General features: G+C 42.3%; 5 protein-coding genes across 5 annotated transcripts; 4 read left to right on the forward strand and 1 right to left on the reverse strand.

Moving 5' to 3' along the window:
* The first annotated feature begins 100 nt into the window (after positions 1-100).
* LOC108602300 (TRAF3-interacting protein 1) lies at positions 101-2,046 on the forward strand. The gene is made up of 4 exons (XM_017990380.2): positions 101-235; positions 294-367; positions 423-466; positions 518-2,046. The coding sequence occupies exons 1-4, from the start codon at positions 101-103 to the stop codon at positions 2,044-2,046; spliced, it is 1,782 nt and encodes a 593-aa protein (XP_017845869.1).
* A 149-nt stretch (positions 2,047-2,195) lies between these two features.
* Positions 2,196-6,068, reverse strand: LOC108604753 (protein suppressor of hairy wing). Its single transcript, XM_017994341.2, has 7 exons — positions 6,016-6,068; positions 4,574-5,461; positions 4,088-4,515; positions 3,898-4,030; positions 3,643-3,833; positions 3,461-3,585; positions 2,196-3,403 (listed from the first exon to the last, which is right to left on the reverse strand). The coding sequence occupies exons 2-7, from the start codon at positions 5,423-5,425 to the stop codon at positions 2,436-2,438; spliced, it is 2,697 nt and encodes an 898-aa protein (XP_017849830.1). The 5' UTR covers positions 5,426-5,461; positions 6,016-6,068; the 3' UTR covers positions 2,196-2,435.
* A 114-nt stretch (positions 6,069-6,182) lies between these two features.
* On the forward strand, positions 6,183-6,727 carry LOC108602596 (DNA-directed RNA polymerase II subunit RPB9). Its single transcript, XM_017990733.1, has 2 exons — positions 6,183-6,250; positions 6,304-6,727. The coding sequence occupies exon 2, from the start codon at positions 6,309-6,311 to the stop codon at positions 6,696-6,698; it is 390 nt and encodes a 129-aa protein (XP_017846222.1). The 5' UTR covers positions 6,183-6,250; positions 6,304-6,308; the 3' UTR covers positions 6,699-6,727.
* Positions 6,728-7,507: 780 nt separating this feature from the next.
* On the forward strand, positions 7,508-10,499 carry LOC108602089. Its single transcript, XM_017990113.1, has 7 exons — positions 7,508-8,013; positions 8,742-8,855; positions 8,913-9,158; positions 9,218-9,825; positions 9,888-10,005; positions 10,062-10,218; positions 10,273-10,499. Exons 1-7 carry the CDS (start codon positions 7,605-7,607, stop codon positions 10,385-10,387), a joined length of 1,767 nt encoding a protein of 588 aa, XP_017845602.1. The 5' UTR covers positions 7,508-7,604; the 3' UTR covers positions 10,388-10,499.
* A 383-nt stretch (positions 10,500-10,882) lies between these two features.
* LOC108602649 (pro-corazonin) lies at positions 10,883-11,511 on the forward strand. The gene is made up of 2 exons (XM_017990795.1): positions 10,883-11,154; positions 11,211-11,511. The coding sequence occupies exons 1-2, from the start codon at positions 10,952-10,954 to the stop codon at positions 11,449-11,451; spliced, it is 444 nt and encodes a 147-aa protein (XP_017846284.1). The 5' UTR covers positions 10,883-10,951; the 3' UTR covers positions 11,452-11,511.

Consider the following 11,511-nt stretch of genomic DNA (forward strand, 5'->3'; position numbering starts at 1 on the left):
CGCGTTGCCAGGACAACGAGCTGAGCCAAACAAACTGCACAGCAACTGTCAAAGTGCTATTGCTTTAAATTAAAAGCAAATATTTAACTAAAGCTTGAACATGTCTGACGAAGTGGATGCGGCGATTATAAAGGCCACTCAAGATAGTTTGGGTAAATTTATAAAGAAGCCACCACTGACGGAAAAGCTGCTAAAGAAGCCGCCGTTTCGCTTTTTGCTGGACATATTCAATGAGGTAAGCAGTGCGCTACTTTAAATGTATAAAGTTGCTTAGTTTTCAGCGTTTCATTTAGTTTATTAAGCAAACGGGCTGCTTTGAGGGTCTTTATGCGCCGGAGGAGCAGTTGTTTGAAAACATAGCCGACAGGTAAGTAGTTTGGCTATATGCTGAGCAATTTCTTATGCCCTTCGCATTCTCACAGACATGACAAGACGCAGTTTCTGCAAAAGATGATAGACGTAACAAGTAAGTATAAGCTTTTTGTACCTAACAACAGCTAAAGTTGCCTCTTACTAGAATTGACCACCAAGCGAGAGCTCAAGGTGCGCACCTCCAAGATTGTCGCTGGCCACGAGCCACAGCTAACCAATGAGTTGCTGCAGGCTATGGCCAGCGTTGCCGAGCAGGGTTTGGACTGGCGCAGCGTTGTGGATAGCTATGAGAACAAAGCCAAGCCTAAGGCAAAGGAAGCCAAGCCCAAGGAGAACAAAAGCTCACCCAATAGTCAAGTGACAGCAGCTGCTTCACGCAAGGACAAGCGCGTATCGCCGCAGGAGCAAAAACTGCGTAAGGCTACGGAGCAAGCAGCGCGCTCGCCGCCCGTGCCTGGCAAGGAGAAGACACAACGAAGACAGAAAACTTCAACGGAGGCAGAGGCAAAGCCCAAGCTTAGCAAGCAAGGTTCCAAGCACAAGACGCCGTCGCCAACAAAACCAGCAGGCAAACCAAAGCCGCAAACATCCACAGAAAGCGAGGCCATGTCGCCGGCGCCCGTCAAGCAGGTTACACCCGAAGCGCCAGCTAAGCATAGCGCTGAGGCTAGAAGATCGCCGAAGGCCAACACTGAGCACAGCTTGGAGACAACTGCAGCGTCAAGTGTTGTTGCTGCTCCCAACTTAAATGTTGAGCCAGAAAGCCGCAAATCGTCGAGTAAGAGTCGCCGCTCAAGCGCTAAGCGTGAGGCAGCGCCAGAGCCGCAGTCCATTGAAACACCCTCACCAGCTAGCGAAGCCAACAACAATCCGCCAGTGCAGCCACAACCAGACAGCAACAACAACAGCAACAATAGCAACATGGAAATCAAACGACAGCGTGAGAACACATTTACGCGTGAAAGCTCTCGAGATTCAAATAATTCAGTTACACGTCCACGTACCTCATTGCGTCCACCCAGTGCACGGCCAGCTTCAGCGCGTCCCGGTGCGCCACGTCGTCGCAATGTAGAAATTGTGTTGCAGCCCAATGATCAGTTGAAGATGTCCGGCATTAATGTTAAGCTGGAAACCTTTGGTGACTTTGATGACGATGGCGAGAACTTGGTTATCATTGAGGATGCCAATGCACATGACATTGAGTCGGGTGGCGGTGCGGAGACGCAACTGGATGCAGATCAGCCCAATCAGGGCCGCTTGGTGCAGCAAATACTCGAAACACAAAAGGAACTTGTGCAGCCAAGCAGCGAGCCCAGCAAGGAGGAGCAGCAGCCGCAGCTGCGTCAAAGCTCTGCGCGCCAAATGAACGATCTGCGGGATGTTATACAGTCGCTGACCAAGAGTGTGAATCCATTGGGCAAGCTTATGGATTTCATACCCGAGGATATTGATGCCATGCAGCTGGAGCTAACCATGTGGCGCGACACCTATACTCAGGCCTATGCGGAGCTGAAGCGTGAGCAGAGTCTTACCGCAAGTGCCACGGAGCCGATGAAGCAGCAGCTGCTGGCAATTGAGGCAAGCATTGAGGAGTACAAGGAATTGATTGACGAGAGCCGGCACAAAATTTTACAGAACAATGAGCGCATACTTAAAATGTTAATGGAACAATAGAGGCAATAAAATATTTAATTGAAAAACTTCAAAAATGTATTTGTTTCAAAAAGTGTATATATATAAGAACATTAGTATCTTTTATCAAAAATATGTTTTGGCTTTGCAACAATTAAACTTTAAATTGTTTCAAATGCATATTTAATTAAAATTTATTACGTTAACAATTCAATGGGTGGTATATAATAGAGTTGAAAGGTCACTTAGTGTTCGATCCGAAACCAAAATGCATATAAAACTAAGCTTTAGGTATTCACGTTGATCTACCGTACAAATAATGTAAAAAACGCAAAAGATTTAAAGTTCATATAGGTATAAAGTTTGTCTGAATCATAGTGAATACCCTTCACATATGTACAAAATGTATAAAGTTCAAAAAAGGTTTCGATTTAAGCTTCAACGGCCTCTGCTTCTTCATTTGCATCCGCTGAAATATCGTTGTCTGACAGGTTTTTCTCATTGGCCTCCTCGCCATCGGCGTCCTCGTCGCCCAGCACGTACTCAATAACATCGTCAATGGGGAAATTGTTGAGCAGCGACTTGATTGAATCGTTGTGTATGACCACGGTGAAGAGCAGTTTGCAATATTCACGCATGCGGCTGCCGTAGCCCAGTTCAGCGTAGTTTTCGGCTCCCTTGGCCAGATCGTGGCCACAGTTTTCAATAACCTTGCAGAGCACCGTCTCCTCGGAGCTGTTTGGCCAGTTGTATTTCTTCAGTGTTTGCGGATCGACCAGCATGTCAATAAGCTTGGCCACATTCTCCTTCAGCTTGATGTCCTCTTCGGTAAGCACCTCGCCGCTAAACTCATCATCGCTCGATGGCTCCTCCAGATTGTCTGCAATGGCAGCTGCCAAGCTGGCAGCTAAAGATTTGCGCTGCTCTTTCTTAACCACTGGCGACGTCACTTGTTCCTGCTTCTCCTTGGACTCTGGCTTCACTGGTTTGCTCTTTGTAGCTGTTGCCGCAGCAGGTGCTTCGCTATTACTTTCACCCTCCAAGGGCAAAATTGTATACACTTCGTTCTCCAGCAAGATGGTTTGGGCACTGCCATCGCCCTCATCCACCAAGAACTCACGCACTACAACGCCATTATTGTCTGTCTTACTAGAAATCAGCGAGCCCGCTGATGTATTGGCGGTATCCTCCGGTTCGAGCTCCTCTTCAACATCCTTTGCTTTCTTGGCCTTGCGCTTGCTTGCCGGCTCAGTGCCGAATATATCATCCGGATCGCATTCATGCACATTGCGTATGTGTTTACGCAATGTTTCGCTGCTGTCAAAGTTCTTGTCGCAAATGGCGCAATCTGTGCGCTCGATAACCTTGGCAGGACGCTTAGTGCGTGTTGGTTTTACAGCTGTAGAAACAAGAGTTTAAAGCATAAATGGAGACTGAGTATAGGCGCAACACTTACGCGAATGATCGCCAGCATCCACATGCTCCTTAAGTAGCGCAGCTGTGCGGAAACTGCGTGTGCAATCGGTGCAGCCAAATGAGGGACGCTTAAGGCGAGAGTGCTCCTTGGTATGGCGCTCCAGTCTGTGAACAAAACAAAGCAGTTTAGTTAAAGCTTGTTGGATATCTGATTAAACTTACTGTTTCTCAGTTTTGAACTTTTGCGTGCATTGATCGCAGGCATGAGGGCGCAGATGTGTCTTGGAATGCGTGCGCAGCTGTGTGGCCTGTATAAAGCTCTTGCCGCATTCGTTGCACTTGTGTGGACGCTCGCCTGTATGACGTTTCATGTGGCGATTCAGCACCTCCTTAACGGCAAAGGATTGACTGCACTGCAAAACGCATTGAGCAACGTTAAACAATAGTAAAAGCATTGCTATAGTATATAATACTTACAACTGTGCAGGTGTAGGGCTTTTCACCCGTATGATAGCGTCGATGCTTCTTGAGAGCCACCAAGGCAGAAAACTTTTTCTCACACAAATCACAATCGAAAGGCTTCTCGCCAGTGTGTGTGCGTATATGAATGCTTTAGGTATAAATTAAAGTTAGCAGCTGTTTAAATTAAACCCAGAGCTCTACTTACTTGAGCGTGGATAAACTGTAAAAACAGTTCTTGCAAACATGGCACATGTACTCAGGCTTCTTTACCACCTGCGTGCCCAGATGCTGCTTTAGATGAGCGCGTAGATTGTCCAGGCGATAAAAGACGCGATCGCACACCTTGCAGCTCATGGTGTCATTCTCATTGGCCGAGCACGAGGAGTACTTCTGATGGCGCTTCAAGTGATAGGAGCGCGTAAAGTCCTTGCCACAGATCTTGCAGGCAAATGGTTTGCCACGTGACTGATGCTGCTCCTCATGTAGTTTCAGTAGCGCTCCACTGCGCAGCTTTGCATTGCATATGGAGCAAGGATAGTCATTGAACTCGGAGTGAGTTATAAATATATGACGTTCATAGCTTGTTTGTGTCTTGAACGACTTGGGACAATCCGGGCAATTGATGTGACCCAACTGTAAGTAACAAAATTAAATTAAATTTGCTTAAACATATATCACTAAATATAGTTACATGAAAAGTGTCGTAACTTTCGCTGCAGCAAAAGCAAATGTCTTTTTTCTCCATTACAACTGCATCTTTTTCGATCTTCTCCAGGTTTTTTAACATATCCGCCTTGCGTAGATGATAGCCACTGTCGTAGCGACAGAACTCCAAATGCTTTTTTAGACTCTTGACACGTCGGAATGTCTTGTAACACTTGCCACATACGTGCTCCACAATCTCCTTAATATCATTGGTGAGCCCACCAGCAGTTTTGTTTGCCTTCACTTTATCCAAGGTCACACTGTTGTCATCATCTTCCTCCTCATCACTTTCCTCATCTACGCCGGAGACCACAAACTCATCATCTGTAGCTTTCTCTGGTACAATTTCAATTTCATCATTCTCAGTTATAATAAAATCAATGGTATCATCGTCATCCACAGTCACAGTGGTTGTGTTGCTGTCTGCCTTGCTGCCCTCGCTTTTTATTGCCTGCAGCACATAGTGATCCATTTTCTTCTTCTTATTGGGTGACGGCTTGAGCTTGGTTGTCGACACTTTTGCGGTGGTGGACACTGTACGCTTATCATTTAATATCTTAACAGCACTGCCTGCTGGACTAATTGTTTTCGTGGCAGTGCGCTTGGGGCTCTTTGTAGATTCAGTGTTGTTGAGTATTTTCACGCGCTTCTCCGACTTTGGCGAGGCTTTCCCTTTCGGCGTCGCACACATCTCGTTCAGAAGCTTGACGCGCACACCTGTACGTTTCTCTTTGGCTGGCGTGACATCAACAATTCTTATAATGGCTTCGCCATTTTCACTAGGCCCAGAACCTGCCTCGGCGGCGTCTGTTTTTTTGGCCTCCTTAGTGGCGCTCATTGTTGCTTGATTGTGTTGCGGCCAGGCAGCAGGACTCTGTTGATATAATAAATGGGACAAGGATCAGAGGCGTTGGTTAAATTGTCTACTTTTAGGCTTGTGATTTATTTAAATTGATCACTTTGCCAGCGTCAGCAACGCCTAGAAGAAGCATCAAAATGGCGGCGATCGACAAAGAAAGAGCGAGACGCATATACATATGCTCAACAAGTGACCGTAGCAGCGAGAAAAAAAATATTTAGGGTTGAAAATCTGTATTTCTAATATAATTTTAAAATTGTTGCATACTTTTCAATAATCAATATATCTGTTGCCGGCTTGTTGGTATTCAAAACAACAGTTTGCAGCTTTTCAAAACTGTTTTCCACATTTCCTACAACAATTTCAATACTAGTATCTCCACTTAACTGTGAAACTTTCGTCAAAGAAAGTAAGTCGTCGACGGCAACAAAGAAGCGAGAGAGATAGTAATTCGACGACGACTTTGGAGTTTGATCACTGCAGCCAAATAAAATGTTACACGCTCTTTCCTGCTATTTTCTCACACTTAAATATAACTCACTTTGATTTCTTTTATAAATATTACTTACAAATTCCAATACACTCGCTTGCTTCGCACACAAGAATTGAGCGTCACAAACCAATCAGCTGTTTTGAAAAATGTGACCAGCCAATTGATATTTAAGGTAGCATTGAGCTCATGATCGTCAAAACCTATCGAAAAGCAACTCCTCATGACAAACACACTGTCATCCAACATAAAACAGCTTGTGTTTTGCTGCGAATATTTACATTTGTGTTTTGTGAATTTTATTTATAAAAGAGGTAAAAGGAATATTGAAAATTGCTATATTTTGTTAAATACATTTTATATGCAGTTGCTATGGCTGGATTGTTTGATACTACGCACACGGAAGGACCCGGCTTTGTTGGTATTCGTTTCTGCCAAGAGTGCAACAACATGCTGTACCCCAAGGAGGACAAGGACAATAAAATACTAATGTATGCATGCCGGAATTGTGATTACAAGCAGGAGGCTGACTCCAACTGCATTTATGTAAACAAAATTATGCACGAGATTGACGAACTTACGCATATAGTGCCGGATGTAATATCCGATCCCACGCTGCCTCGCACCGAGGACCATGCATGTCCAAAGTGTTCCCATCGCGAGGCTGTGTTCTTCCAGGCGCAGACAAGACGTGCCGAAGAGGAAATGCGACTTTATTATGTGTGCACGAATCAAAACTGCACTCACAGATGGACGGAGTAAAAGTCGAAATATTTCCCACAATTGTGTAAACAAATTAGTTATAAATATATATAATTATAAATGAACACATTAGTAAATTGTAATTGCAAAGTATGTGTGATAGATTAGCACCGATTTATCCATGTCACGTTAAATTAATTGCTTAATTTGCAAGTAGCCGGTGTTAAAGCCAAATTGGGCAACGCCTGTGATTTTTGATAAGAAATTGAAAGCTTAATTGTATCCATTTGTCTCAGATACACAATCTCCTTTATTTATCACACGTGCTTTTTATAAACATGGAATTTAATTTAGTTATTACAATTGAAAGCTGGCACTAAGATTACTAGTCCTTGATGTTATTACACCGCTAACTAGAATGTTTACATACAGAACTGAACGTAGCGAGACGAAGAGCGTAACAACAAAAATTCTTTTATCATTGGCCACGGTCTCACCATTTCACAATATTGTGTGAATCAATTAGTCAGAGAAATAAAATAAGTATACGTTGTAAGTTTGATGTTTGATAGATTAGCACTGATTAACCTATGCCACTATATTGCTATTGACTTAGCCACACGATGTTCCCAATGACCACATATAATATACACTTAATTTGTATGATCGATGCTCTTTCCACATGACTGAATAGGGAGCGTACGTGTTGAGCATACATATGTGTGTATGCAAATTTCTCCGATGGGCGCAGAGACAAAATTCAGCAGCTGTCAAACCAAACAAACAACAAATAAAAAAATATATGGCAATTAATAAACAAGTTTGTTGTGCGTATCGAGCTGATGCTGATGCTCGGTCTAGGCTGCTCAGTTTATTGTTAGAGCTTAACTTGGCGCGTTGTGTCGACTACGATGTAGAATAACTGCTTAGAACACAATATAAAAAAAATAAATAACATTCCTAAAAATGGCAAAGGCAAACAGAGCTGAGGCTGCTGCGGCGCCTGCAGAGGAGCCCCAATTGAATTATTTTCAAAAGATAATAGCCTATCGCAAATATCTGGTGATAGAACCTTTCTTCTTTTTCTACTTTATGGCCTCGGTGTTCAACCAAGTGGCCATGGCTAATTTTCCGTTAGAAAAGGCGTGTCGTGTTAATCTTGGTTACAATAAAGAAGTTTGCATGACAATGTTGGATAAATCGGAGCTGGGCATCGAATGCGACGACTTCTCGTTTGAGAATACAACGCAGGGTGCGACAGCGGATCAGTTCGGCTTGGGCATCTCATCTCCTGGATTTAATTACACGGTGTGCAAAGCGGAAGTGGAGGCGCAAATTCTTAGCGCAGATGTTTCAGGCAAACGTGCACCCATCGGTAAATAATTTTTATAACTTTGGAATTCTTAACCTTTATGAATTTAATTATTCAAATGCAAAGTCTCATGCTTCAAGTGCAACCAGTTCTAACACCTGAGCTTCAGGTTTTCATACGTAGATTTGGGAGTCCCAACATGATTTATAATTAGTCGAATTTATTGCCAGTTTTTTCTTTTTTTTGTTGGCGGTTAGAACATTTAATTGAATACTTTTGTGTCTTAAATTAGCTTTGTCTTTGCTCGTGTCTTTCTCATTCCCAACATTCTTGGCTATAATGTGTGTTTGACTGCCGATTAAGTTAATGCTAACTTTAGTATTAGTAGCTTGCAAACCGGTTCGGTTACATAGTTGATTATTTTTATTTTGGTTATTAATCGACCTTTAAGTTCGCATTGCCATAACAATTCGTATATTATGATTAGACAATGACAATGGTATTTGTAGATGTCAATAAAATATCAATTGAGACTCGCCGCGCTGCATCTACCCAGAGTTCAATTCAAGTCAACCATAACTATTTTTATTACAGCTTAATGCATGTGCCATGTGCAATGCTTTCTTTATTATTTAATGGTGGAATAAATTTAGCTAATATTTAATGCTCAGAGTGCTAAAATAAAATTGCTGACATGCAAATGTGTCAAGTGCTGAATTTAAATTCTTTGTGTAATTGCCATCATTTTGATTGATGATGTACATAAGTAATTTACATATCATTCTCTTTAGCTGCCATTTTCCCATTGATTGTGCTGCTCTTCGCCGGAGGCTGGTCGGACAGATACAACAAGCGTAAGCCATGTATGATACTCCCAATTGTGGGTGAGGGGCTATCTTTTACCTGTAAGTAGCAAGTCAAAGTCAAAGACGCATTATTAGCATTAACTTTATATTTTGCAGGCTTGTTCATTTCTGCAATATTTTTTGAACAATTACCCATGGAGTTTGGCATGTATCTGGAGGTCATAGTGCCTTCGCTTTGTGGTGGTCTGACCTTCTGCTTAATGGCCATTTACAGCTATATGACAATATCTACACCTGAAAAGGATCGTGTATTTCGTTTTGGCATCTTTGCTATGTTTGTAACTGGCGCTCCCTTTCTAGGAGCTGTAAGTGGTGTGCTCTTCAAAACTCTGGGCTATACATGTAAGTTCAAAATCAGTTCAGCTTAAACAACGCTTATTGACAATCTCTATCACTTGCAGTATCTTTTGCTATGGCTATTGCTTTTCAAATAATCGCCGTGCTGTACATTATTTTCTTCATAAAAGAAATCAAACCAGAGTCTACGACTAGCAGCACAGAAGCCAATGGAAATAATACTCAGTTAGCTAGTCATGCAGCTGATAATATGGCCTATGAAACTACAACTTTGGATGAGCTGCCTGTAAACAAGAATGTTAATTTCCAATTAACGCCACAGCTGGAGCCACCAAAATTCGAGCCACCGCCTGTGCCCAAAAAGCGTTCGCTGCTCAAGGAGCTATTTGATCCCACGCTAGTGCTGGACTGCATTAGATTCCCGTTAGTTAAGCGCGAGAATAACGGACGCATGTTGTTGATTCTGCTGCTGTTGGCTTACTTTTTGACTTTGGGCCCAGCGTCGGGTGAAAACGACTATTGGTATCGCTTTACATTGAAGAAACTCAACTGGAATGGCAACGACTATAGCATATTTTCAACTATATCGGGTGGTGCAGCACTTGTGGGCACCTTCATAGGCACCGCTATACTAAGTAAAATGTTCAATTGTCCCGACTCTATAATTGGCGTGCTCTCTGCTCTGTGTATTGTCTGCTCTCGTGTTTTATATGTAAGTTTATAAGCTTATTTAGAGTCTTTAGTCAATGGCTTAATTTATTTTTTAATTTACAGTCACTAGCTAATACCACTACATCCTTTTATCTTGCCAGTGTAGTTGATATGTTTGTCAGCTTGCGTGTCATAGCCATTAAAACAATTGGCTCCAGCATTGTAGCTGGCGACGAGCTAAGTATGTAACAGATTCATTAATTTAATATGTTGCTAATTTATTCTCTGCACTTGCAGGCAAAATGTATTCCATATTCGGCATAAGCGAACCTATTGGCCAGTTTATATTTCCGCCAATTTATAGTGAAATTTATAAGAGCACTGTTGACAATTTTCCGGGTGCTTTCTTTTTGTTTGGCGAAATCTTTTATGTGCCTAATGTGCTAGTTTTTATGTAAGTTGCACAATTTTAACAGCTAAGCCAAATTAACTTGTTGTTTATTTTTAGTTTATGCTTTTTCTTGATGCGTCGTCGTTTGAATAAACAAAATGCTGTGGAGCTGGCACAAAAGAACGAAACGAATGGACAAACAAATCTTGGCACCGAGATTACTAGTCTTTAATTTAATTAATATTATATATACATTTATCTACTCTGTGCATACTTAACCTGTGTACCTGATGCATTAGGGAAAGGTCAAGCTTTAATTTGTTGCTAAATATAAAACATACTCTAATCCGTAGGCAGCACATTGATTTGATTATTTCAATAGATAGTGTAACCCTTTCAGCAAAACTTCGTAAAGTCCACCCACTCCTTAGCTCCGGGTCTGGTCTGGCAAGTGGCAATTTTCCAATCAACAAATGCTTTCTATTTGATCAGCCAGGCTGTGTGGTGGGCGTGGCGTGTGGCTGTTAAATGCTACCCTTGGCAAGGCAGCAAAACAATTGGCAACTAATAATCTCAGTTAATCTGCATGTGTGTCTGCAGCACTTGTTGACTCGCCTCGCTTCACTGCGTCTTTTATGGCTGGGGTTTTAGTGAAATTGGTCGTTGCTCCTTGTGGTATAAAAGCTGCTGCTGGCAGCAGCAAAGGCTCAGATGTTGCTACGGCCAGGTTGTGTGTAGTTGGCCAAAAGTTTGTGCAGTCCTGCAACTCTGAAGTTTATAAAACATTTTAAACAAAATGTTCCGTCTACTGTTGCTGCCACTTTTCTTCTTCACCTTGTCGATGGTCTGCATGGGACAGACGTTTCAATACTCCAGAGGCTGGACTAATGGCAAGCGTGCTTCATCTCTAACGGCAACGCCTTTGAATAATGGTCATAATGTAGGACTGGCGGATCTCTATGACTTTCAGGATAGCCCCATTGATCGTAGAATGGAACGGTAAATATTTGAGACAACAATTCATTGTAAAAATCTACAACTATTATTTTATTTAGCTGCTTGATGCAGCTGCAGCACTTTTTACATCACGCTCCTGGCAATGGATTTTCCAGACCGGAGCCGGAGCGTGACTCAGAGCTACGGGATATGAAAATACGCAGTAGAATTGTTGCCAACAGCAATCACAATGATAATAACTTATTCACCAGCCCAAATCGTCAATCAAATGAAATCTTTGAGGCGCTTAATACCTCTGGAAGTGATGCTATTGATCCTAATGATTATAACAAGCATTAAATTCACATGAACACAACACACAGCGTTAATACATTAAATACATACATACATATATTGTTA

This window comes from Drosophila busckii, chromosome 3R (assembly GCF_011750605.1).
Source record: "Drosophila busckii strain San Diego stock center, stock number 13000-0081.31 chromosome 3R, ASM1175060v1, whole genome shotgun sequence".
NCBI lineage: Eukaryota > Metazoa > Arthropoda > Insecta > Diptera > Drosophilidae > Drosophila > Drosophila busckii.

Excerpts from the sequence above, each read along its gene's own strand:
- LOC108602300 (XM_017990380.2), top strand. The coding sequence starts at position 101 with ATGTCTGACGAAGTGGATGCGGCGATTATAAAGGCCACTCAAGATAGT. Across the intron at positions 236-293 it reads TGCTGGACATATTCAATGAG|TTTATTAAGCAAACGGGCTG; the intron begins GTAAGCAGTGCG and ends CGTTTCATTTAG. Across the intron at positions 467-517 it reads AAAGATGATAGACGTAACAA|AATTGACCACCAAGCGAGAG; the intron begins GTAAGTATAAGC and ends GCCTCTTACTAG.
- LOC108604753 (XM_017994341.2), bottom strand. The coding sequence starts at position 5,425 with ATGAGCGCCACTAAGGAGGCCAAAAAAACAGACGCCGCCGAGGCAGGT. Across the intron at positions 3,586-3,642 it reads AAGTTCAAAACTGAGAAACA|ACTGGAGCGCCATACCAAGG; the intron begins GTAAGTTTAATC and ends TTTTGTTCACAG. Across the intron at positions 3,404-3,460 it reads GGATGCTGGCGATCATTCGC|CTGTAAAACCAACACGCACT; the intron begins GTAAGTGTTGCG and ends TTGTTTCTACAG.
- LOC108602596 (XM_017990733.1), top strand. The coding sequence starts at position 6,309 with ATGGCTGGATTGTTTGATACTACGCACACGGAAGGACCCGGCTTTGTT.
- LOC108602089 (XM_017990113.1), top strand. The coding sequence starts at position 7,605 with ATGGCAAAGGCAAACAGAGCTGAGGCTGCTGCGGCGCCTGCAGAGGAG. Across the intron at positions 8,856-8,912 it reads TGAGGGGCTATCTTTTACCT|GCTTGTTCATTTCTGCAATA; the intron begins GTAAGTAGCAAG and ends TATATTTTGCAG. Across the intron at positions 10,219-10,272 it reads CCTAATGTGCTAGTTTTTAT|TTTATGCTTTTTCTTGATGC; the intron begins GTAAGTTGCACA and ends GTTTATTTTTAG.
- LOC108602649 (XM_017990795.1), top strand. The coding sequence starts at position 10,952 with ATGTTCCGTCTACTGTTGCTGCCACTTTTCTTCTTCACCTTGTCGATG. Across the intron at positions 11,155-11,210 it reads ATTGATCGTAGAATGGAACG|CTGCTTGATGCAGCTGCAGC; the intron begins GTAAATATTTGA and ends TATTTTATTTAG.